The 24847-nt window shown below is 38.1% G+C and overlaps 3 protein-coding genes across 4 annotated transcripts; all 3 read right to left on the bottom strand.

The window, feature by feature from the left end:
* Window positions 1-157: 157 nt before the first annotated feature.
* On the bottom strand, window positions 158-4551 carry LOC121252673 (probable WRKY transcription factor 72). The gene is made up of 4 exons (XM_041152419.1): window positions 4381-4551; window positions 1853-2377; window positions 1603-1716; window positions 158-1455 (listed from the first exon to the last, which is right to left on the bottom strand). The coding sequence occupies exons 1-4, from the start codon at window positions 4486-4488 to the stop codon at window positions 595-597; spliced, it is 1608 nt and encodes a 535-aa protein (XP_041008353.1). The 5' UTR covers window positions 4489-4551; the 3' UTR covers window positions 158-594.
* A 12566-nt stretch (window positions 4552-17117) lies between these two features.
* LOC121252675 (serine carboxypeptidase-like 45) lies at window positions 17118-19523 on the bottom strand. The gene is made up of 9 exons (XM_041152420.1): window positions 19101-19523; window positions 18812-18916; window positions 18620-18715; window positions 18425-18517; window positions 18215-18300; window positions 17809-18111; window positions 17551-17687; window positions 17375-17467; window positions 17118-17262 (listed from the first exon to the last, which is right to left on the bottom strand). Exons 1-9 carry the CDS (start codon window positions 19321-19323, stop codon window positions 17127-17129), a joined length of 1272 nt encoding a protein of 423 aa, XP_041008354.1. The 5' UTR covers window positions 19324-19523; the 3' UTR covers window positions 17118-17126.
* Window positions 19524-21065: 1542 nt separating this feature from the next.
* On the bottom strand, window positions 21066-24843 carry LOC121252676 (plant cysteine oxidase 2-like). 2 transcript variants are annotated; one of them, XM_041152421.1, is made up of 6 exons: window positions 24595-24842; window positions 24133-24495; window positions 23386-23504; window positions 23118-23280; window positions 21538-21768; window positions 21066-21417 (listed from the first exon to the last, which is right to left on the bottom strand). In XM_041152421.1, the coding sequence occupies exons 2-6, from the start codon at window positions 24359-24361 to the stop codon at window positions 21293-21295; spliced, it is 867 nt and encodes a 288-aa protein (XP_041008355.1). In that variant the 5' UTR covers window positions 24362-24495; window positions 24595-24842; the 3' UTR covers window positions 21066-21292. The 2 variants fall into 2 exon arrangements, with proteins under 2 accessions (XP_041008355.1, XP_041008356.1); XM_041152422.1 differs by having other exon boundaries at window positions 24133-24843.
* Window positions 24844-24847: the final 4 nt, after the last annotated feature.

Here is a 24847-nt window from a genome sequence, read left to right on the forward strand (position 1 = left end):
AGGGGAATAATTAGATTACCTAATAAGCTTGCACTCACTAACTGTTCTCTAAATTGGTGCACGGGACCAAAGTTTACTCTGCAGAGGTGGGTCTGAAGGGCCCTGCCTTGGAGAGGTTTCCCGGCATAAAAAAAAAACTGTTCTCTAAACTGAAATTGCCAACTAAGTTGTGTACTAGGATAAAGTTACTGATATTAATAATTGATCCAAGAGATTTTATTGGGTTGATTTGTCGTGGTTCTTAATCTAGTCCACGGTTAAAATACATTCTTCTTGTGGTTCCATAGTTCGAGCAGTAGTTGGTTCCCTTTTATATGACTTTGTGCAGGCATAAGCTATTGGATTCTTTCTCTACATTGAGGTATGGATGTTTGAAAACCTGGGTCATATAGATTTACATTTTATTTAATATTAAAACAAAGTAAGAACAACACAACCTCTGTTCAGATGTTGACTTTTACGGTCATAGTTTCAGGGCAATGTTGGCCCAACCCATATTTTATGTATAGGGACTACTGAGGGGAGGGGGAGCTTGTATAGGAGGTATTTTGTGAAAGGAAGGAAGCTTTCGTTATTGTCTCATCCGAGGCAATATTAGACTTGTCGGTTCATTTGATCCTCAATAGTGGGAGAAGATGCAGAAGTAATCTTGGAGACGGATAATGGCAATGAAAATCTGTTGAAGTAGCTTGTTGCGCATGCTTTCCCATTTTGAGCTGATGGATCAGGATAAACGGCCTGAACTGGCTCACCCCACTTCGGCTTTTGGCATAATCTCTCTACTCCACCTTGGTTATCACGGGTTGCACCACCTCCTACCATTGATGAAATTGTGGATGCAATTGCGGACCTGAAAGTTGGGTCTGACGCAATTGCTTTGGTTAAGGTTTCAGTTATGGACTCTTGAGAGGAAGCTTGGTGGTTCTTTTCCAAATAAGATTGGTAGAAATGTTCTTGGGATTGTTTTCCTGGATTTAGGAATCCGGTGTGGGTTTTGTTGTAGGGTTCTGCGGTATAACCATGGTATCCACTGTCCCAACCCGTTGGTATGACGGGTTCTGAGGATGAGAAGCTAAGACTTCTTGAAGGAAATCTTGGGTTTGAAACAAAGCTTGAAGATGATCTATTAAAAAGAGTAAGTGGAGGGGATGGAGAGGCAGTGAGGTCCAGAGTGACGGTTGGGAAAAGGGGCGTTGAAGAAGAGTTGGGCAAGTAAAATCGTTTTGCTCTCAAGTTATCCAAGAGATTTAGATTAAATGCATTGAGTATAGGAGCAGCAATCGTAGTGGTTGTTGAACCGAGGCCAGGTTCAGATATAGATGAGCCAGATAATAGCATAGAAGCGGCAGCCGAAGTGGCAGAAGCCATAGCTGTGGCTGACGTTGGAAGGGGGTGGTTGTGGGTTCCCTCATAGGTGGTGATCAAGATGGACATGTCCTCAGCACATCTTTGCACCTGCAATCATGTAAAGAAGTAATGAATCTTTAATTTCAAGCATTACATGAAACATTTTGGAATACCATTTGTTTTGCAAACATATGTAAGCCCATAAAATAAATCTCTAGTCCCTAAACAAAAGTCAAATTTTGTGACAGATGATACCTGTTTTCTTACTGGGCATTCAGGTGCAACTGTGCAACGATAGTATGCTCGAGGGCATGGGTTTCCTCTCGATATTTTCTGTCCATATTTCCTCCATTGGCATCCATCATTCATCTGTAGGAATGACATATTTGTCACACTTTATCAAAGTTATCAAAATTGATTTATCGATAACCAAATTTCACAAGCTCCCATCAAATATTTGTCAGATTGAAAAGGGAGAAAAAACGACATGGATTAGTATACTAACCGTCGGAGTGTCACATCTAGCTCTCACAGAAACCCTAGCTCTCTTCACATTGGTTTGTTGTGAAATTTCGTCATCTCCATTTCTCCTTGTTTTTAGAGTTTTACTTGGTAGCCATGTGTCTCCAGCTTCTACAATTTGTTTATTAGGCTCTTTTGAGCTTGGATCAGAAGAAGCAAGCTGCTCCGTAGACTCCCATCCAAGATTAAGGTTGTACTTCCATTCTAAATCTTTAATAGTCTTGCTATTACAAGGGTTGTTGCAACCTTTCTCGTCTCTTTTCAGCTCAAGACTTGGAGTACTTCTTCCGAGACAGAGAGATACTAATTCAGATTCTTGATGAATTTGTTCATGTGAGGGAGCTGACTCCGTACATGATCTCTTCGAAGCTTCTTGTTTAATGATGTCAAAGAAACTCAATTGTAGAGATTGATAATCCTTCTCTATTTTCTCTAACATCATTTTTAATCTTTCATTTTCTTCTTTGACCTCTCCCATTTCAGCTTTGGCAGATTCAAGTTCAATGTTCTAGAAAAAAATAATGATCATGCGAGTGGTTCTTTTATTTTGTTAACATGGAAAATATACACACACACAAAAGGGTAATGTCGAAAAATTCCAATTTTATATATATTAATAAAACTAGAAATTGAAAATATAAATTCATCCATGAGAAACCCTCGCACAATATATATATAGAAAAATTATTCTTATCAGTCATTATTCACTATTCCATACCTTACACCCAATGAAAAATACTCACACACTACCTATGAAAAACACCCGATCGATTTGACCCTAACACTTAATTAAACTTGTGGGTTTATATATCATTTTATTTCTATTATTTCAATCAGTACTACTAAAATTAGTTGTGACTGAAATAATATAATATTTTTAAATACTCGCATTCCGACATATATTCCCAGAAACAATGTTTTAAGAGCATATATAGATTCAATATATACTAAACAAAAATCTCAATATATATGAAAGAACGAAAATGATCAGAGGGACTAATTACCATAAAAAAAGTTTACCTCCCAACGCTAGCTCTTAAAAAGAAAAAAAGCTTCTCTTTAGAAATATAAATAAATAATTTTATTTTTCTTGGTCTTCTTTTTTAATCAATTTAACTAAATTATTCAATTTCTCGTCTTACATTTGCGGCTCTATTGGCTATTGTCGGTCAATCAAAGGGAAAAAAGGTACTGCGCGTATGCATATAATCCCCGGATCGAACAACTCCTCATGAGCACATCACTGTGACTTTTTAGACGTTTGACTTGGTTCGTTGATCTTATCATTTTCAGAAAAAGTGTGCATTGACTGCTGCTTTGCATCATTTAGTCTACTAAAAATAAATCCAATTTTTCACGACATTTTTTTTTTTTTATGAATTTATCATTCTTAATCACTTCGATTAATATGTCATATATTTCAAGTAATTTTTATTTCAATCATCAATTATCAACCTGTTAAATCATTTAATTAAAACGTGTTATATCATTCGATATAATTAAAAATAATAAAATGAAAAAGAAAATCTTTCTATCTAAGACATGACAGAGCTAGATGAAAGGAGGAGAAATGATTATAACATGAGTTGGAGGAACAAGTTCCTAATACTGCTACTGTAAACTATAAATATACTGCATGTACGTACGTACCTCTTTGCCATTTCCCCAGTTCTTACAGCCGGGTGAAGATCGGTTCAAGCTACTTATCACCTCATGCAATTCTCTTCTGCTTTGAACCTAAAATAGAATTCGAGGGTATATCTAGCATGAATTCTGTCTTACCATCAAAACCAGACAATAATTAGGTTATGTGACCACGACGAAGACGACGATGATCATGATGATCTTGCAAATCTAATTTTTGAAAAATATAAAAACAGCAGAAAATATCGTGGTTTCCAAGTACTACGTGTACGTTTTACATTTCTCCATTTATTCCTTGTATTTGAAATAACAGCAAGACATGATCACTAGGTACTGTTGTCAAAACTTCATGATCAGTACTATCTAAATTCATGAAATAAGTAATATATACTTTGAGGGCTAAACTGATCGAGTTTGACCCATAATTTAAGAAACAATTTAATTAACAGTACATAATTCAAGAACCAAAATCCTAGTTTCACCTAAATTAAGCTAAAGATATATTCAGATTCACAAACAAAACAAAAACAGAAAAAAAGAAACCAATTAGGTTATTTAAACTCATTGATTAAATAGTTTCAAGGTAGACAAGTTCGAACTCATCATAATTCAATCGACATGATGAAAAGAAAACCATGATATGGTTAAACGAAGTACTAGTAGTCCCGACATCCTTAGAAATGGAAAATGGGGGCGCTGTATACATGATGATGATGCTGATGATGATCGCAAGAACATATATACACATTAAGATTGTAGGACGCGGTAGGAATTATAAAAAAATTAACCCAGAAACCTGGGATTCATTCATTCAGAAGATGCTATATAGCTAGGGATCATAAATTAAGCTTTCATATAAGTACGTACCTGTCTAGCGGCGGCCTGATGATCTTGGCTGATCTGGTGGGCAACAACAGATTCAAAACTCCTTTCTTCTAAACCTACAACACAAGGGGTAGGCATTTTCAACGTCATGCCTTAATTCCCTGCGGCTTGCTTTGCTTGAGAAACATATATAACTCCTGACCCTCAACTCTTTACCGCACGGCCTCCCTTCTTATACACAAAAATTAAACAAAGTAGTATACGTACGTATTTTCAAACTTGGTATAAAATTAATATTCAAATCCCAGTGCATGCTTAATTATCTATCTATCCCCCAATACGCAGTCATGCCTAAAATGTCAACAGTTTGTACCCCAACCACACAGCAGCTGATCCCGCTTTTATTTGATTATTATCACAAGATTAAACGATGAAATTAGAACGATTCAGTTTCAAGGTTTCCCAGTTAAAATACCAGCTGCAAGGAGCTTTTTCCTATGGCGATTCATTTATTAATATAATCTAGGATTAAATTAAATAAATATATAATATATAGTTGTGATTTTTTTTAATTAATTTTGTACCTAGTCATGATGTAGTACGTAGTACGATTGAATTAGTAATAAGCTTGTGCATATATAGGGGCTAACAGTCAAAGTCTGAAATAATAATATTATCATGAGTAGCCTAGCTAGCAGCCTGATCTTGTACGCACGTGTCATTATCAATGGCGTAACCCTATGTTTAACGTCAAGTATGTTCATATGCTGCTTGTTAATTAATTTATAGGCATGCAGTTCATGTAGTCACCCAAGTCAGAAGAAAATATATATATATATATAGAAAAATTCTATACATCATACTACCATCTTACTTTCATCTCACTAAGTAAGATTATCTGGCACATTTATCACTATTAAATGAATATTTATTGTATGATTCTTTATCATATAATAGTAATAAATATGCCATGTACATACTACTTAGTATAATCAAAATAGGATGAGAGTATGATATATAGCATTACATATATATATATATATATATATTATATATACTAGCAGTGGAGTTACGTGCGAGGCACGTTTGCCCTGTATTACTATAAAATAAATTGTTCAAAAATATAAACATCTAGTGTACAAGAGAAAAACTTAGGTAAATAAGGATAATATAACTTATTCAAGTTGCAACCTATAGTTACATGGTGTACTATATGTATTTTTAATGGAAAATGCTAGTATGCCGCCAGAGTTTGCTCCCTCATTTTGACTGCTTATGTATTTAAATTTTTTTTACTATGATTGAAGAAGTGGCTTTTAGTGTATTGATGTAAATTTTTTTCTATTTTTTAAAAATATTTAAATATATATTAAAAAAATATGAAAAAAAAAGAAAAAGAAAAAAAAGGAACGTATATAATAAATTTTGAGACATCGATCACGTTATTCGGAAAATATAATTATTAGTTCTCGCAGCTTATAATCATGTCAATAGAATCTAATTAATGTAACATCGACTAATCACTATAGAATATAAGTCCAGACATAAGTACGTACTTAGGCGCTTTTCTTAGATTATTATTTCAAGATGTCATGATGTTTTCATCAAACCAATAATTCATGCAAATCATAATATGAAGTACTGATTTATTTTTTATTTTTCACCTTTTGGCGCTTGGTCATGTACGAAAAAGGTACATTGTTTTGGCAAGGTTAATGTATAAATGCATGTCATGATCATATATATATAGTCATATATATGATGGTCTATTAATGAAACTAGTACTATTATATTTTTGTTTATAAGTAATTAAGTTCTAAATATTATATGTCACGTGATAATAAAGTATAGTACTTACTTCCTACTTGTTGGACATTTAAATATTTTATAACATGGTGGCCTTTTGGTACTGTAAGGAGGCAAATTAATTTCTGATGTCATGGACTTCGATGCATGGTAAGGAGCCGTTAACCACCAAAGTTTTTTATCTTCTCTTATTGAGATTTAAGCTAAAACTTGAAGTTTGGCCTCAAATATTATAAAATAATATATATATATATATTTTTTCTGATAACACCTAAAGTTTTTACCCTAAAAATTATCTTTTCATATGGCCAAAAAAATATATGAGAAATGATAGTTGTAGTTGTGAGTGCGTAAGTATCGCGTAATCATTTTGAAAAAAGTGAATAAATACGAGACTCACATAAAAAAAATAATATTTTTTTAATAGTGGACTCCACTTTTTTTCAAAACAACTACACGGTAAGTCATACGCACTCCACGACTGCATGTAACATTATTTAAAATAATAATCATGAAGTCACTTACATCGTAATATTTAATCCCTTAAATTATTATGGCATATATTAACTTGACCTAATTAAGGTGAAATCTGGATCCACAACTTGGTAATATATATATATATATATATATATAGAGAGAGAGAGAGAGAGAGCGCATGAGCCGGCCCTCACCTTTGAGAGAAGACCAGAAGAGGGATAATGAACTACTAGTGGTCAACATGTCGACGTTGCACTACTTTTCATCGAAATAATTAGAGGTTATTGACTGAGAGAGATTAGTTTAATCTTTTATGACTCCTGGATGTTTCCAAGACTTACCACAATATATTGCAAGTTTCAACTTTATCCAACACCTGCATCATTAAGCTCATCAAGTACTCCTAATTAAATTATAATTGCAGTATTATTATTATAATATGTGGACAGAGAGATCAGGAGATCTAAGATCGATCGGGTTAAGTGCATGCATACATATATATATATATATATATATATATATTATAATATATATGGTGGTCCATATGATTGCATCGGAGTATGAAAACAGTCATTGTTTAATTCTTTTTAGGTGCTACAGACAGATCGAGTACTTAGATATAAAGCCAATTTGTGGTTATTTTATTGAGCTAATTAGGTCAGTTGTCTAGAATATTAGCCAATATATATTCAAATTATTGTAATTTGAATGAGATTTAATTGGGTTTGATCATATGGGCCGTTGAACGTAGATTAGAACTTTCCTTTTTCTTTTTAAATTAGGGTAAATGGGTTTGATCAGCCACATGGCCGTAAACATGAAGAGTTAATTATGGTTCATGTTCATGTAATTAGGTTCATGTTTCAAACCCCAACCATCATATACAGGCCGTCAAGCTTGATGGATACTTAGCTTTGGACATCGACCGTACTGCATGATTGTCATCAGCTCGTGGGGTTTGAATTCCGTTTTTCTTTTGTGGACTAAAATTAATTAAAGTGAGAAACTATTAATACATAGGGGTAACATATTTTTCAAATCAAACACGAGAACTGACCCAACTTCGCATGCATTGACTATTTATTTATTTTTTGGTCTTCGGAGAATGTTAACAAATGTAGTTTCTTGGCCTTTAGTATTAATTAGGGACTCAAATTAAACCTCAAATCCTCTCTGGCGCCTTTGGAACATGACATTGTGTAAAACATGGATTAATTAATGTCTGCGTCAAGTGTGTCGATTGAAAGAGGAGGGGAGACAACTCAAATGCCAGCGAAAAAATCGAAAGAGTCGTGCCATTCAAAATTTCATTTTTCTAAGATCCATTGCTCGATTTTGCATGCTCTGCTCCCAAAATGCGAAGAGACTTTCGAGGGCAAATCCGGGTTGGTTGCTCCGGAAAGTCATGGGAGAGGCAGGCTAAGTAAAAAAAAAAAAGAATCTACTGGTGCTACTATAGAATCTTATGAATTACGCACGGCACACTTTCTATATCTCCTCCGTCTACAAGGTGAACAGCTTAGCTTACAGCACAGCGTGTTCGCCACCACACCGGCTGGCTAGTGCATTGGCCTTACCATGATAGAGCCGAGAAGTATGACTCTTCGATTAGAACGCCCCATATCTCGTAGCAGGCGAAGCGTGTCATTTCCTTTTAAAAAGTCCGTATAACTTCTAACCAAAAGATTCATTCTTTATGAATCAAGTACCATTCAAAGAGTGCATTGCCTCTTTGAGTGAAGAAGAGAAGGGCTTTGTATAGAAAGCCTTGAGACCAGTGGCCTGATTCCATCATTGATTCGGGCAGAGAGATATTAGCCTTTGACTCCTCATTCTCATTGGGCGATGAATCAAAACCTAAAGCAGGGGCCTAGCCTAGTGCACCAACCAAAAAGAATCCCCAAGGATTCCCAAAAGGAAGAAAAGAATCTGGTTCATGCATTGATACATCATTAGTCCCCCCCTAATTATATGAGCCCTACGTATATGAGCAGAGTCCGATTGAATTGGCCTAGCCCTAGTTCAACTCTTTCTCCCGTGTGTACGTTTCAAGTTGTTCGAAGGATCGGAGGCATTGTTGTCCGATTCCTAGGATCATTTGGGGGCACCCCACAACTACCGATGATCTTTGACTTATTCTTATTCCCCGGCCCACCTCTTAGTAAGCTCCTTCCTTCTTCGTAGTCCTCTGCCGCACTCTAATACTTATAAAAGAATTGTTTGTTCTTTTTTCATTGAAGAAAAAGGATCACCCCTTTTCCTTTTTTTGGAAATAGCTCACGCTCACCCGCTATCTCGCTAGGAGGGCCTCCCTTCTTCGTGGAAAACACAAGCATCTTTTTTAATGGAGGTGGGCATACCACAAGCCGTTATCCCCGAGCTGACTTAGTCGTCCAAAGGCCCTATGTCGTTGCCCAAAGGCGACCGGGTGCTTCAAAGAATTGGAGAGTTTACTCTATTCTTAGTGCTTTGAAGAAAGAGGTTGGGCCTGTTCTTTCCCAACCCTTCATCTCTAACTCCTATTCGCTGCAATTACTTTATGTTAAAATAAGAAAAAAGGTCCAGGCAACAGTGACAACAACAATCCGTTTCCAATGGTTTTTGCTGATCTTCTTGGATGAAAATTAAATTTCTTAGCCTCGTTATATCAAATTAACCTGATTTATGGAACTTTTCTAATCACATTTGAGCAGTCTAACCAATTACTACTGATCAATTCATTGAAGTAAAAAGAAACTTTTTCCTTGATGCCAATATATGAATCCACAAAATTATTAAGGAGATGATATATCTTCAAAGAAATTTTTTTGATAATTAATTGCATGTTGATAATGAAGTTTGAACAGGATATATATAATGTATTATAAGTATATAACACATGGGTGGGAAAATCGGAGCCCAAGAAAACTGATTGGTAGAAAAATATTGATTGGCGTAGATGCAAAAGTTTGGCTAGGATTAGGTAACTAAAATAATAGAGTTTATCTTATCTTAGATTTTGAAATTTGGATGAATGTAAAATACTTTGACTTGATTTATAGCTATTTTGAGTTTATCTAAAAGTTATTAAGAAGTGTTTAAATAAGTCAAGAGTGTTAAAATCGAGTTCCAAGATTTCTGTAATTATCCAGAGAAGAGTTTGAATGAGAAATTGTTACTACTGATAAGATTAAGTGACAGATGTCAGCATCCCGTCAAAAGAGTGCATTTCAACAGAGTCACTCCGTCAGCAGAATCCTATTACAATTCAAACTGGTTTCTGATTATTTATTTAAAGGATCCTATTGGATAAGATGATTAGAGATTTCGGCTTGGAGATATTAGAGAGTATATTCCGAGTACTTATGTGTGAGAAAATTCTCTTGATTTTATTGCTTGTAATTGATTTTTAAATAATAAAATTGATTTTTCTGGATTTGACTGTCCTATATGATTTTATGTAACACTCTGGAAGAATGTTACTGAGAAAAGCCAGGGAAGCTTTTCTAGAGTACGTAGAGAGAAAACAGGTAAAAGGAAATGACTAAGCTTTCATTCAGATTTTTGAATAAAGAAAATAGGCACATGACGGCGCCTTACATAGTAGAAACCCTACAGTAAGATGAAAAAGGACATGGGCTTGTACTAGAAGGAAATACAAAGCAAATAACGTCTCAAACAATTAATGTCTGGACTAGTCTAGTTAACAACAAATGCAAGAAGAAACAACTAAATAAATCCATGCATGATTCGGCCCAGATCCAAGTCCCTTAAGCCCACTCTGCTGAGTCCAGCCCACGTCCTACCTCCAGTTCTTCAGACAACCTGCCTTGACCTTAGTTCACTTTACTTTAGCTCACTTCACTTTAGAACACACGTACACCGACACTTCACTTTAGTTCATTCACTTCCCAAATGTCCCTTGAACCCCTCTTCTATTCGGTCTCCTCTTCCTGATCACCCAGCCGCCACCGTTCGTTCCACCTGGTCAACCCACGCCGGCAGCTGTGTTACACTCCTCCCCCCATCAGCACACCTTGCCCGCAAGGTGGGGGAAGAGTTCCTTTAGCCGCGAATAGCCTTCCCAAGTGGCGTCTGCCACGTCTTGCCCGTGCCAACGAATGAGCAACTCAGCCCTTGCCTTGTTCCTCGCCTTGACCATGCGACGGCTGAGGACTTCCTCGGGTTCAGGCCGTAGAACCCCATGCTCATCTACAGGCGGTAGTGAAGGTATGGCCGAAACTCTAACTCCAATTTTTTTCTTGAGTTGGGATACATGAAAAGTGTGATGGATCTTTGATGATGGAGGCAAATCCAGTTTGTATGTTACCTCCCCAACATGCTGCAACACCTGGAATGGACCAAAGAATCGTGGTGCAAGCTTGAGGTTGCGCCGGTGAGCTACGGTGGTTTGTCGATACGGTTGTAGGCGCATGTATACCCATTCACCTTCTTCAAATTATTGCTCTTTTCTCTTCAAATCAGAGTACCTTTTCATGCGATTTTGGGTTTGCTATAGATTTTGCTTAAGTATTTTTTATATTTGGTCTTTACTGTGTAAAGTGAGGTCCACTGAGTGTACACAGGCTGATCCCAGAATGTAGTCCAGCCAACGGGGTGGGGGGTAACCATAGAAGGCCTCAAAGGGTGAGATCCTCGTGGATGTGTGTTGAGTAGAATTATACCACCACTCTGCAAGTGAAACCCACACTGCCCAATCCTTAGGCCTATCTCCTGTGAAACACCGTAGGTAATTCTCGACAGTTTTATTGACGGCTTCTGTCTGCCCGTCGGTTTGAGGGTGATAGGCAGTGCTCATAGACATTTGAACCCCCTGTAGAAAGAACAACTCCTGCCAAAATTGGCTTGTGAATGTTGGATCTCTGTCAGAAACTATAGAACAGGGTAATCCATGTAGCTTGAAGATATTTTTGAGGAATAAGTCAGCCACTAACTTGGCTGTGTAGGGGTGTTTTAGTGGCACAAAGTGAATATACTTAGTCAATCGATCAACCACCACCCATAAACAATCATACCCTTGTGACATGGGAAGACCATCAATAAAATCCATGGTGATGTGAGTCCATGGTGGAGATGGTATAGGTAATGGCTGCAGCAAGCCACTTGGTAGAGTGTTATCTACCTTAACCCTTTTGACAAATATCACATGCCCTAATAAATTTCTTCAAATCTTTTTTCATTCTCATCCAGTAGAAATCCCTCATCATCCGATGAATAGACTTATCATAACCTAAATGTCCCCCCCATGGACTGCAATGGGACAGCTCCATTAACTTATTTTTAAATTTCTCATGTTTAGGAATGCATAATCTATTCTTGTACAACGGTAACCCATCCCTCAAGGTATAGTTAGAGCTTAACTTACCTTCTGAACAGCTCCTCATCAAATCTTGTAAGTGCGCATCCACATCATAGGCCTTCTTCAAGTCCTCCACCCATTCCACATTAGGAAAGGTGATCAACATTAGTGCCCCTTCAGGTTCCTGATCTTTGCGGGATAGGGCATCAACCACCCTATTCTCAGACCCTCTTTTATACTCCACCACGAAATCGTAACCAAGTAGCTTAGTGATCCATTTTTGCTGCATAAGAGTTCCAATTTTTTGATCAAGCAAATGTTTGAGACTTTGTTGGTCAGTTTTAACCACAAAAGTCCGCCCTAACAAATAAGACCTCCACTTTAATACCACTGAAACCAAAGCAAATAACTCGTTCTCATAGGTAGACAGTGAGAGGGAGTTACCCTTGAGAGCCTTGCTGAAAAATGCTATAGGTCTTCCACGCTGCATCAACACTGCCCCTATTGTTATCCCTGAGGCATCACACTCAATTATGAATGGTATTGAAAAGTCCGAAAGTGCCAAAATTGGTGGCTGAGTTATAGCCCTCTTCAGCCTTTGAAAGGCCATCTTTGCCTTTTCATTCCACTGAAAACCCTCTTTTTTTAACAACCTGGTAAGTGGCGCTGCAATTTCACTATACGCTTTTATAAATCTGCGGTAGTAGCCCATCAAGCCCAAAAATCCTCTAAAGGCCTTAATGGTCTTAGGTAGAGGCCACTCCACCATAGCATTCAGCTTCTCCGGATTTGCTTGTACCCCCTTTGCCGAAATTAGATGGCCTAGGTAAGCCACCTCATCACACCCAAACCGGCACTTAGACTGTTTTGCAAATAACTAGTGCTGCCTTAGTGTCTCCAAGGTGAGCAATAAATGTTGTGCGTGCTCCTCTTATGTTTTGTTGTACACCAAAATATCATCAAAAAACACAAGTATAAACTTCCTTAGAAATGGTCGAAATACCTCGTTCATGAGACTCTGGAAAGTTGAGGGAGCGTTAGTGAGCCCAAATGGCATCACTAGGAACTCATAGTGTCCCTCATGAGTTCTAAAGGCAGTTTTGGGTATGTCATTTGGCTTAACCTGTATTTGGTGATAGCCGGACCTAAAATCCAGCTTAGAGAATATAGTTGATCCATGTAGTTCATCCATTAGCTCTTCAACCATGGGGATAGAAAATTTATCTTTGATGGTTACACTGTTCAGCCCCTATAGTCAACACATAGCCACCACGTCCCATCTGCCTTTCTTACCAACAACACGGGAGAAGAGTAGGGACTTTGGCTAGGTTGAATCACTCCCGTAGCCAACAATTCCTGCACTATTTTTTTAATTTCATCTTTTTGGTAATAAGGATAACGGTAATATCTCATAGAGATGGGTTTAGTATTGGGGAAGAGGTTTATGGAGTGGTCATGGGTTTGGGGGGGTGGGAGTCCTTTGGGTTCTTAAAACACATCGCCAAACTGTCCCAGTAACTTCATAATAGCTGCTGGAATCTCAGTTACAGCTTGTGAATCAGGGAAAAGTTCTCCTTCTATGAGCTGTAAAATAATCCCTCTTGTCTCCAATTTATTTTGCATGTTTAGAGACCCTTCCTCAATCATCCTGGCAGCTGTTAACTTCTGCATTTTTATTTTTTTGCCCTTATAACCAAACTGCATTGACAACTTATCAAAATCCCACATGATTTTCCCCAACTCCCGCAGCCATTTAATTCCCAACACCATATCACAACCAGCCAATACAATCACATGAACTTCCATCTCAAAGACAGTTCCCTGAATAAGGACTTTCACCTCACTGCATTTCCCGACACTAGGGACCAGCTCACCATTTGCAACCTTCACTGTAACCTTCTCCATCTCATCTAAGGGTAGATTGGTTTTCTTTAAGATTGTGAGATCTAGAAAATTGTGAGTAGAACCCGTGTCAATCAAGATGGTAATCCATTGCTTCCCAATCCTCCCTTTCACTCTCATTGTTTTTGGGTTAAGGGAACCAGTTATTGCATGGAAGGAAATTTCTGGGTTCTTTTGGGTGGGACAAGTATCTAAGGTTGCTGGAATTTCTTCTACGGTGTCTCCTTCTATTTCCTCAATCACCACACTACTCTCATTGTTAGGCAACACTTCCTCCAGCAAAAACAATTTGGGATTTTGGCACTTATGTGCCTAGGGACCACTTGGCATCACAATAATAACATAAACCATTTTCCCTTCTCTCTTTCATTTGGTTTTGGTTGATTTTGTGTATGGTTAAGGATGGTTTTTGGCTTGGCTTGGTATTTTCAGATTGGTGGGAAAAATGATGGATGGGGTTCCTTACTATACTTGGTTCAGCAGAATAGTGTGAAATGGACTTGGAATTTCTTTTGGCTAGGTTAAGGTTTTCCTCTTGTATCTTGGCTAGGCTATAGGCTATTATTAGGTTGGTGGGGCTAAACATTCTCACGGGTAATCTTATTTCATCCCTTAGTCCACTCAAAAAATAGCTCAACTTACATGCATCAGATATTCCTCTCAACCTATTTGACAAGGTTTCAAAGTTTGCTTGGTAATCCTCAACAGTGTTTGTTTACCTTAACCTAATAAGGGCCTCCATAGGATCATCATAAGCATTAGGTCCAAACCTAACAAGTTGGGCTCTAGTGAACATATCCCAATCCTAGATTTGCACACTTTGTTCCAGATCTTGGAACGAAACCAATGCTCTTCCTTCTAAATGAAATGAGGCCAGTTTCACACGGCTTTGTGGGGAGGTGTTATGGTATTGAAAAAATTGGTTAACTTTACAGATCCAACCTGATGGGTTTTCTCCATTGAATACAGGGAAATCCAACCTCACTATGTGTGCCTGGACTTCATCTTGCTGCTGCTGATGAAACTGCTGCTGATGCGGGAACTGCTGTTGTTGATGAAAATGTTGTTGCTGAAACTGTTGCTGCTGTTGAAACTGCTGCTGTTGTTGCTAATGTTGCTGCTGTAACTGCAAGTTTTCATGGTCATTTCCTCCTGGTACACCCGAAGAAGACTCTCCCGAAGTTGGGCTGGGATTTCCTTTTTTCATCCCCGCTGTAATGATAGCTAGTTGCTGCATCATAGTCTCATTTTGCTTCTTTAATGTTGCCATCTCTGTATCTAAATGGGACATTCTTGAATCTGTGGACTTTTTCAGCTCTTGATATTGATTTTCTGAGGATTTTTTTAAGGCATTGAGCCCATCTTGTAACTGATTTAGCCTGGTACCTTCAGCCATAAGGCAATATTTTGCACAGATACCGGTGTCTCTGGATACCACTTATAACACTCTGGAAGAATGTTACTGAGAACAGGGAAGCTTTTTCAAAGTACATAGAGAGAAAATAGGTAAAAGGAAATAACTAAGCTTTCATTCAGATTTTTGCATAAAGAAAATAGGCACATAACGGTGCCTTACATAGTAGAAACCTTACAGTAAGATGAAAAAGGCCATGGGCCTGTACTAGAAGGAAATACAAAGCAAATAACGTCTCAAACAATTAACGTCTGGACTAGTCCAGTTAACAACAAATACAAGAAGAAACAACTAAATAAATCCATGCATGATTCGGCCCAAGTCCAAGTCCCTTAATCCCACTCTGCTGAGTCCAGCCCACGTCCTACATCTAGTTCTTCAGACAACCTGCCTTGACCTTAGTTCACTTTACTTTAGTTCACTTCACTTTAGAACACACGTACACCGACACTTCACTTTAGTTCATTCACTTCCCAAATGTCCCGTGAACCCTAGCCTCTTCTATTCGGTCTCCTCTTCCTGATCACCCAGCCGCCGCCGCTCGTTCCACCTGGTCAACCCATGCCGGCAGCTATGTTACACTTTACCTGTAAAGAGTTCTTTAAAAGGTTTCTCTTAGATACTAAGATTGATTTTAAGCAATTTATTTACTTTATGTTATTACTTTATTATTAAATAATCACGTGGTTAACAACTAACCAATTTGTTGAGTGAATTGATATATATTTCCATTAACATACAGGAACATTTGGATAATTTCAATTAGCTTGGTGGAATAAGGGCTAGTCTGATATTGAGTTGAAATGGTTTGTGAATAGTAATGAAATGATTTGAGTTAAAATGTTTTATGAAATTTTGAGAAATGAGAGAGAAATGTTGAATAAAAATATTATAAAGTTAAAATATTATAATAATATAATTTTTATTTTAGAATTTGAAAAAGTTGAATTATTTTTTGTGTTTTGTTTTTAAGTTTGAGAAAGTTGTAATAATATTTAAGTAATGATTAGATGAAAATGTTAAAAATTTGAAATTGAAAAATGTTTATATTTGCGGTGTTCGGATATTGAAAAGAGATAAGTTAGAAGCAACTCTCTATCCAAACCAAGTTAAATTGTTACAAAATAAATAAATAAGTAAATAAATATATAAGGGTCAAAGTCTAAGCTTAAGCCATGCATGCTCTTCTTTTTTTTGCTTGAGCTTTGATCATTTGAAGGAAACCCCATGCTTACCATTTTCCTTTGATGATAACCAATCCTAGAAGACTATGTACTTAGAATTTAATGAGTTCTTTATTATTTGGTCCAACTTCCTAATTTAAAGTCTTTTTAGTTTGAATATTTACATATCACAATCATATAATATATGCAAAACACACCAAGCTTTTCACCAACAATTTGCTCCAAATTTTAATTCAAGTTTAAGAAGCTTCAAACATAACCAGAATCAATAACACATGAACGATAAAATGGGAACAAAAAAACAAAAAAACAAAAATTACAAGATATCAAATATAGATTAGAATGCCATTAGAACAGCACAGGACCATTTGAGAATGGGTTTCAGCAGTTTACCCCAAAGATCATTCACTGGGCCTGGGAAGAGGGACTCCCTTTAGAAAAGAACGAAACAGAGTGAGGGCCTGTGAAGGAGATGTGAAGGGGACCTCATGGGCAGCACCCCTGACCGTTGCATATGTGAGATAGGTCACGTTCTTCCCGTCCTTTAACCCACCAAATGATTGCGACCATCCTCCCACCTGCAATGCCCATTTTACCCATTCAATTTCCACTTAACCAAGCCTCCTGCAATTCGGCTCAACAGAGCCACAAAACAATAGGCCCATAGGCCCAAGGGAGGATTGAAAAAGTTGGGAGAATGAGAATCCTATGCTTGCATACGTGCCTGCTTCTTGTCATACCAAGGACCGTACTTTGTGAAAGGGACTAGCTTCAAATCCTTGGCCAGATTGTTGGCAATTATTCTTGTTTGAGTGAGAGGAATTTTCGAATCTTGGTCGCCACTGTTTGATGAAAAAAAAAATCTCCATGAAAATGTCAGAAGTTTTTTGGGATTTATACTTTCACCATTCGACAGAAATACAAAGGAAAAGAAAGTGACTTTTGTTATTGAACCTGTAAAGCAAGATGGGAATGCCCGCCTTTAGAATGTCTGAGACGAGGGGTACAAGGTTCATGTCCGTGTTATTTTCTTGGTATATAAGAGGCCTGCAAATTAATTAGTAACTAACATATCTATGAATAATCTTAGAGAGAGAGAGAGAGAAAGAGAGAGAGAGAGAGAGAGAGACCCTTCACAGAAGTCCCAATGGAAGGGCAGATGAGTTGTGTTGGCGTGAAGTGCCTTCTGAACATGAGGTTTGTTAAGATAGGTGAATATTCTTCCTTGAAGGCATGGATCACCTCTAGTTCCCGTCCTCCTAGCAACCTGAACTCCAGGAGCCCAAATTCAATCTTCCCGTCATAAACAACTCAAAACAATCATCATGCACGATTCATTTCATCAACATCATTATCAGTAAAAATCATAAACCACTGTGCATATATACCGCTGCATGAGTTTTCCCTGCATGCTTCCCCGTGATCCTAAATTGCTCGGCCGAGGTTGATGACAAACACTTGGGCAAGAGTAGGTCATCAGTAGCAACGTCCTCGCTGATTTCGTCTGAAACTCTATTAAACACATCGTTGCATCCTTGAGACCATTGATCGTGGACGTATTCCCGAAGATACTTTGAGTCATTGCAGACCGTCTTCTCCAGCATCAGTGTTTCATCAGATATTGCTCCATGTGCCCACAAGTAGTCTCCCGCCTGCACGCTGATGTCTATGTCCAAGAGTGGATTTCCAAGCTACAAACAATGATAAAAGTAAACCTTCTTGTTGCTATTAACTGACATGGTGATCATTTAGGTTTTTTTTTTTTCTTAGTTTTCACGAGTGATTGGTCATTACAGCAATGGATTTTAGCTTGATGGGTTTGATATTGGGATTCCTGTTGTACTCCATCAACAAAGCTGCGAGCTGGGGGATGTAGTGCCCTGCAAAAAGGATGTCAGTAACATTGACAAAGCTGAATTTGTTCATCATCTATCAGCACAGTAACATTGACCGAACTTGTAAATTTGTTTTGAAAAGTAGCAAGCAACTTGGTTACTTAATTACCTGCATAGCTTTCACCGGTTAAGAAGAACTCAGAGTCTTTGTAGTTTGGGAATTCTTCCAGCCAGTTTATTATAAACCTCAAATTATCTTCGGCTGCCACCCAAAACAATAGAAGTTATCATGGATTGAAAAGTTGAGAAACATCAACAATTGCAGAACAATACACTGTATGCTGGTGGCTGGTAGAATTCATACCGGTCTGAGTATCGTTCCAGATCACGTAATCGGAGCTGGTGTTAGAGTAGGAAAATCCAACCCCAATAGGTGACTCAACATACAACATGTTTGATTCTGTCAAGTATTTTGTTGTGGAGTCTGTTTAGCAAACATTTTTCCTTAAAAAAAACCTAGCTAGCTGTACAGTTAAGCAATTCAAATCAAGTTTACCCAAGTTCCATGAATATTCGTTCTTAACAAGAAGTCCATTGTCCCCTGGTTGGAAGGGACCGTGTTCCATAAACGCGCCAAAACCAAGCGAAGAACAACCGGGACCTAGCATCATAAATTGCAGACAAAAAGCAAATGAAATAGCTAGGAACGTGTTTCAAAAAAAAAAAGTAGCTAGGAACGTCATGAAGTGTCATACATACATACATGTGTGTGTGTGTATATATAATACATTATCGAAAGTATATAGAGAGACAGCAAGAAAGGTAGTCAACGATCTGATATCAACCTCCATTGAGCCACAAGGTCAAGGGGTGTGAAAATGGGTTAGCTGATTCAGCTTCGACAAAGTAATAGAATAGAGCTCGGCCATGCTGAGCATCCGTGGTAATGTAACCAGAATACTGCTTAAAAGAAACATTTTCGGGCTGTCCCGGCAGGGCCGTTACCACATCTGCAGAAGACCTATTAAAGAAGGAAACGATCAACACAAAGAGCCATATCAAAGCCATGAGAGAGACAGGAACAAACGAAGGGAAGAGGAGAGATTGGTGCTATGGATCGATGGTGCAAGTAGCATTTCCTATATATATTGGTTTTATTTTGGGATGACATCGATATCAACGGGTTTTTGTTCCATTTTTTGTTAAAATAAATGTTTTCTGCAGATCCTTGTATTTGTTCACTGGCAAACCTAGTAGTTGCCGGATTCCATATTTTGTCTGATGTATGTTTCATGTTTGATGTTGTCTTTAGAATCTCAGATTCATGATTACCAAACATAAAATAAAATAATAATGATTGAGTTACTGCCCTATTAATTACAACTCATTTACTATTCAATTTGTATTTAATTTGTATTTAATTTTTTATTTTACTTAATGATTAAGAAAACGAGTGTCAATAAAATTATATATTTTTTTTAATTTTTTCTATTAAGAATGTTAAAAAAATATTTAAAAGAAAATGATGAAAAATTAAAAAAACTTGAAATGTATATGAGTAGTGGATGGGTAGTAATAGGGTAGTAACCCTATCACTACCCAAAACAAAATGCCTAATATATTACGTCAAATTATATCATTTTATAAGTATATTTTTGTGAGATCTTTGTACGTTAGATCTATTTTATAATAAATAGTACTTTACCACCGGAAATACCACGTCAAACTGACATCAATTTGTAAATTTCCTCTCATAAAATCTCTGTATAGACCAATTGTTTCTAATTAACGTCAATTGAAGTCTTTGACATGGTGTCCAAATATATTATGTGCAACTAGGGTCAAACAAAATTTAGTCATACAAGAATTAAGTCCCTCACAACTCGTCTCAACTCAATTTATTTCAACTCATCTCAAGATATATTAGGCCCGGTTGTGAAACAAAAGTCCCCCTAATTCATATCATTTAATCATTATAATTTTCTCAAATTCTCATACAAAATATAATAAACAATTCAACTTTCTCGATTCTTAAAATAATAATAATATTTAATATTCTAACAATATTTTATTTAATTTTTAATTTTCATCTCATTTTAACTCACTATCTAAAACTCTCCCATTTCCGTGTTCATGTTGAGGGTTAAGCGAGATGAGAAGATTGATTAATAATAATAATACAGGATCAGCCCACATAGGGGTGACCAACTTTCCAACCACCCAGATTGAAAACTGATCGAAATCAGAGGGCTTTCGACTATGGTCTGACCAAAGATTATAAAAAGAACCGATACGAACGATTCGAGTGCCGGGTGATCGGGGGTCTGACCAACATTATAAAAACAACCCAGACTTTCTAAACCCTTATTGCTCTTGTTCTTAATTTTCTTATCGAGTTTTATGGCAAGAGTTGTGGAGAAGGTTCTAGACTCAAAGTTGATCTGGCGATGTGGGGATAGCATATTTTAATTCATAGAATATACCATAACATTCATTAATGCATATTTCAGTAAATATACTTCCAGTATTGGAGCCAACCCAAATTCTCCTATCCGACGAGACATGCTCAGATCATTGACCTTATTAATTCCCACAGGGCATTTCAACTTTTTCTGAACAATTTCCATTTCCCCACTAAAACCTTATGGGAAAGTCCTATATGTCATCGAAATGAGGTCATAAAAAAACAACATCGAACGCAATTTTACTTGGACGCAACCTTTTTGCCCCGCTGAAAGGGGAAGGTAGATGCTGGCCGTTGTTATCAGAGAGACGAGGAATAGACCCCAGTATCAAGATGATGCTAACAATTAACTCAATAACTTCCTACTCATTTCCGGTTAACTTCGCTTTGTAGTTTTTTTGTCCTGGGTATATACAAAAACTCTTTAAAGGGAGGAAAAATAAAAATAAAATAAAAAAAAAAAGAACTGAAGGAGGAGAAAAAGATACAAACGAAACAAAAGGTTGGGTTGCCGCACGGACTAGGCCTCCGCCTATTGCCAACATGGGTGGAAGGAGAAGCAGACTTGCAGGATCATTTATCCACAATCTCTGGGCCTATGTACAATGCCCCAACTACCTCTAAGTCCTCAGGTTGATCCAGCTCTTGAAGCCATGCATGACCTTCCCTCTCCTCTTCAGGCACCGATACCCCATCAACTGAAATTGCCACAGAGAGACAAATAATCAAGTCGGCATTTCCGGTAAAGGCATTGCCTCATCGGCGCGGTAAAGAAAATTGTACCCAACTTTGGCATGGAGAAGCAATCCGATTGGTACCTGATACACTGGTGAAAGGAAATTCACGGAAGTATGTGCAATGCCGGCCATCAGGATCAGAATCTGGAGGAGAATATGGAGGGCCAAGCACATCTAGCACTGCACATGCTGTCACTGCTGTGAAGCAATGCATGTTGCCTCCATCAGCTGGGTAAAGGATAGAGGCGTTGCAAGGAGCGGTAAAGTCAGAGTCAACCTTAACCTTAGCCAAACGAACAGCAGGAGCTGTGACTGCATCAATAAAATCATGTCAAAATAGTTTCTTTCTAGATGGAGGAAAGGAAAGTGTTGAAAATCAATTTTCTAGTTGAAAGGTAAGAAATTATCCGATCCAACTAGATAACCGTAGCCAATCCATCAAACTTTTCCAAATGAGATTACAGTAACAAATTAACAGCCGGGTTTTAACATAAATAAGGGCTTCTAGTACCTATTGACTACTTTCTAAACAAGTCGCATAAAAAAGAAGTCAAATCGTTTCAGATAAGTCTATTTGCCTGTTCACAGTGCCTCTCTACTGCCCCTTCACAGTTCCTTTTCAGTTTTCTTCTATCATTTAAAATGTTTTTCTTAGTTCCTTGAAGGTGTTTATTGTTGTTCAGATCTACACCTCCCTAGACACCATCACAGCCCCCCGCACTGCCTCACCATGTTCCCGACTCCATCCTCCTTCCATGAACCCCACCCATTCATCTTCTGATGGGGACGCTCACTTCACTCTCCCAAAAAAAAACCTGAAAATCCCAGCCCTCCAACCCTCATCAGGCCTTGCTCCCTCATGTCACTTTCCCAATCACCCTATCCCACCCTCACCAGCACCAACGTGCATGGCACCGCCCGCCACATGATCTCTCCCAGACAAAACCCACATCCTAACACTCTTTCCCAAACACCCATTAACACCCCCCCCCCCCCCCCACCACCCCAATTTTGTTCAGTTTCTTCTGTTTGGAAGCTTGACCTATCATCGACTTAGGGATTTCCAACTCCTCCCACCACTTTTCAAGTGTATGCTAGTGCTTTGTTTTGTCATAAAATAGCTATTGTCTGCATATCCTGAAAGCAAAAGGTGCAGAATTGGAGACCTTTCAATTGAAACCTTGCATCGATCATATTCAATGCACACATTCCTGTTATGGGATCTTTTTGCAACAGATGTATCAGAAAATTCTACCATGGGGTTGTTCTAACAATAGCCTTTATGACAGCTAACAGGGGGACTAGCCAATTAGCTAGCACCATTTCTCAATTACGTTTTAATTTCTATGCTTATCTACTGTTTTTTGGAGTTTTGTTAAATTCCCCACCCTCTCATATATTTCTCTTTTTTTTTGTAAGAAACTTATCTAATCTTGATTGTGAAATTAAGGGCTTAGAGTATAGCCGAAGCATCAAGATATTAGATACTACCTTTCTTAGTGTCATTCTTTTGTAAATTTCATTCTAATATTAATAATTTTCCACCTCATTTTTAAAGGAGGCTAATTATTGCATCATATATTATACACTGTCTACGGAAACATGAAATTATACAGTGTCTTGGGAAAGAGTTTGGTGATAATGTGGAAGGGAAGACTTACTTTCTAAAGGATTCTCATTGGCGGATGTGTCATTAGGGGCATCAACCACCCAGTCATATGATTTGATGTGCATGGTCCCAAAGAGAAGCTTACTGAAAACCGTCATGCCGGGGTGATTATGAAGTGGAATAACACCATTCGGTGGCAAGCAAAAGATCCCCATCTGAAATAATTGAAAAAGATTTGAAAACCACGGCTACAATAAAGTTCCCTGGGTAAACTGAATTTGACCCAATAGCACCTCAGAGGATCAGAGAAGCTTACAGACCGAGAATTTCTCACTCTCATAGAGGTGCAAGTATGTTATTGCCGGGGTTCTACGAGCCTCCTGTGTCCGGAAATACAGCATCTCGGGACTGAGGCCAACATCCTCCGGTTTCATTTTATCTGCAAAATTGAAAGTCGGACCAATAAGAATAAAGTACAAGTATACGAATGGCAAAAGCACAGCTTTTGTAGAGGGTTCATGTCAGTAATGCACAAGTAGAACTCGCGTTAGTATTCCTATGCTGCTATATCACCACTCAGACTTTCCAGAATATCGGCGCCCCGGTGGGGGGGTGAAAATCGAATCCTGCCTAAATTGGGGAGGGCATGTAGGGCGACCCGTTGGACAAGCCACTGTTGCTGTTTCGATCGAAAACAAAAAGGGGGAAAAACATCATCTCCGACATCCTAAAAGGTATTGAACCTACTCGGATGATATTACATTGTTTGTCACGACTCATCGAACTAACATCTCTAGATAAAGCAAATACCACTAGAACATTCCCATCTTTATAAGTTGATCGTCAAAATTATAAACCTCAACCGCTTCAAAGTTTAAGAGAAGTAAAAAGCATAATAATTAACCCAACCCGTTTCTATATCAAAACTGCGCCAAGAAACCAATCAAAAAGCCAGCGGAGAGTTTCTCTTCAATCGAATTTCAATATCCTCAGGCACGCCCAGATGAATAGATCACATTTTAACACAAAATTCAATACGAACTCGTGCATAAAGAAGCAAAACATACCCAAAACAGCTCGTAGCCGTTCAATATCTTCAGTGGATGGCACAATCCCGGTCCCGCTATTGGCAAACACTTCCTTGCAAGTCTCGAATAGCATCTGAACCGGCGACATCTTCTTCTGACGTCGCCGGCTCTTCCTCGTCTTGCTTTTCGAAGTCGTGTCTGTGGCCTTGGGTAATTCACGGAACTCCTTATTTCCCTTTCGATCGGTTCGAGTCGTCTCAATCCCCATTCAACTTCAAATTCACACAAGGAATTCAATATGGGCACCCCAAAACCGTTCAGAAAATGCAGAATCGGGATCCGGGTGTTGAGCCAAACAAAAACAGAGGAGACGGGGTATCGCTAGAGACGCCGAGTTTGTATCTGGGTATTGACCCAAGAAGCAAAATATCAAGGAATGAACGAGAAACAGAGAAAACAGGGGAAGAAGGAGAAAAAGAGGTACAGATTAATAAATTATACCGTATGGTACTTGCCGGACAGTCCAGTACAGGGAGGTGAGAGGTCAAAGGAGGAAAGAGACGAGGGAAATGGCATTTCTGTAGGTGAAGGAGATGGTGGGTGCGGGTTGAGGACGGAATATAAAGGGGACAAGAGCGAGGGGTAGCTGAAAAGGAAACAGTTGTTTTTGGAGAGAGTGAAAAAACCAGGGGCCATGCTTGGTTTTCCAGTGGGCTGTTCCAACAGCGGATTTTTATCCAGCCACACCACGCCC

The sequence above is a fragment of the Juglans microcarpa x Juglans regia genome, chromosome 2S, assembly GCF_004785595.1.
Source record: "Juglans microcarpa x Juglans regia isolate MS1-56 chromosome 2S, Jm3101_v1.0, whole genome shotgun sequence".
In the NCBI taxonomy this organism is placed as follows: Eukaryota; Viridiplantae; Streptophyta; class Magnoliopsida; order Fagales; family Juglandaceae; genus Juglans; species Juglans microcarpa x Juglans regia.

Bases quoted from the DNA above. Each gene is read 5' to 3' on its own strand.
- LOC121252675 (XM_041152420.1), bottom strand. From the start codon at position 19,323: ATGGCTTTGATATGGCTCTTTGTGTTGATCGTTTCCTTCTTTAATAGG. The intron at 18,301-18,424 runs GTAATTAAGTAA...TCCTTTTTGCAG, and splicing joins AACCGGTGAAAGCTATGCAG to GGCACTACATCCCCCAGCTC. The intron at 17,688-17,808 runs GTATATATGCAC...CCTGGAGTTCAG, and splicing joins CAGGGAAAACTCATGCAGCG to GTTGCTAGGAGGACGGGAAC.
- LOC121252676 (XM_041152422.1), bottom strand. From the start codon at position 24,361: ATGGGGATTGAGACGACTCGAACCGATCGAAAGGGAAATAAGGAGTTC. The intron at 23,505-24,132 runs GTATGTTTTGCT...TCAATTTTGCAG, and splicing joins ACGGCTACGAGCTGTTTTGG to ATAAAATGAAACCGGAGGAT. The intron at 21,418-21,537 runs GTACCAATCGGA...TGGCAATTTCAG, and splicing joins TCCTTTCACCAGTGTATCAG to TTGATGGGGTATCGGTGCCT.
- LOC121252673 (XM_041152419.1), bottom strand. From the start codon at position 4,488: ATGACGTTGAAAATGCCTACCCCTTGTGTTGTAGGTTTAGAAGAAAGG. The intron at 2,378-4,380 runs GTACGTACTTAT...ATTTTTTTCTAG, and splicing joins ATCAGGCCGCCGCTAGACAG to AACATTGAACTTGAATCTGC. The intron at 1,456-1,602 runs GTATCATCTGTC...ACATGATTGCAG, and splicing joins AATGCCCAGTAAGAAAACAG to GTGCAAAGATGTGCTGAGGA.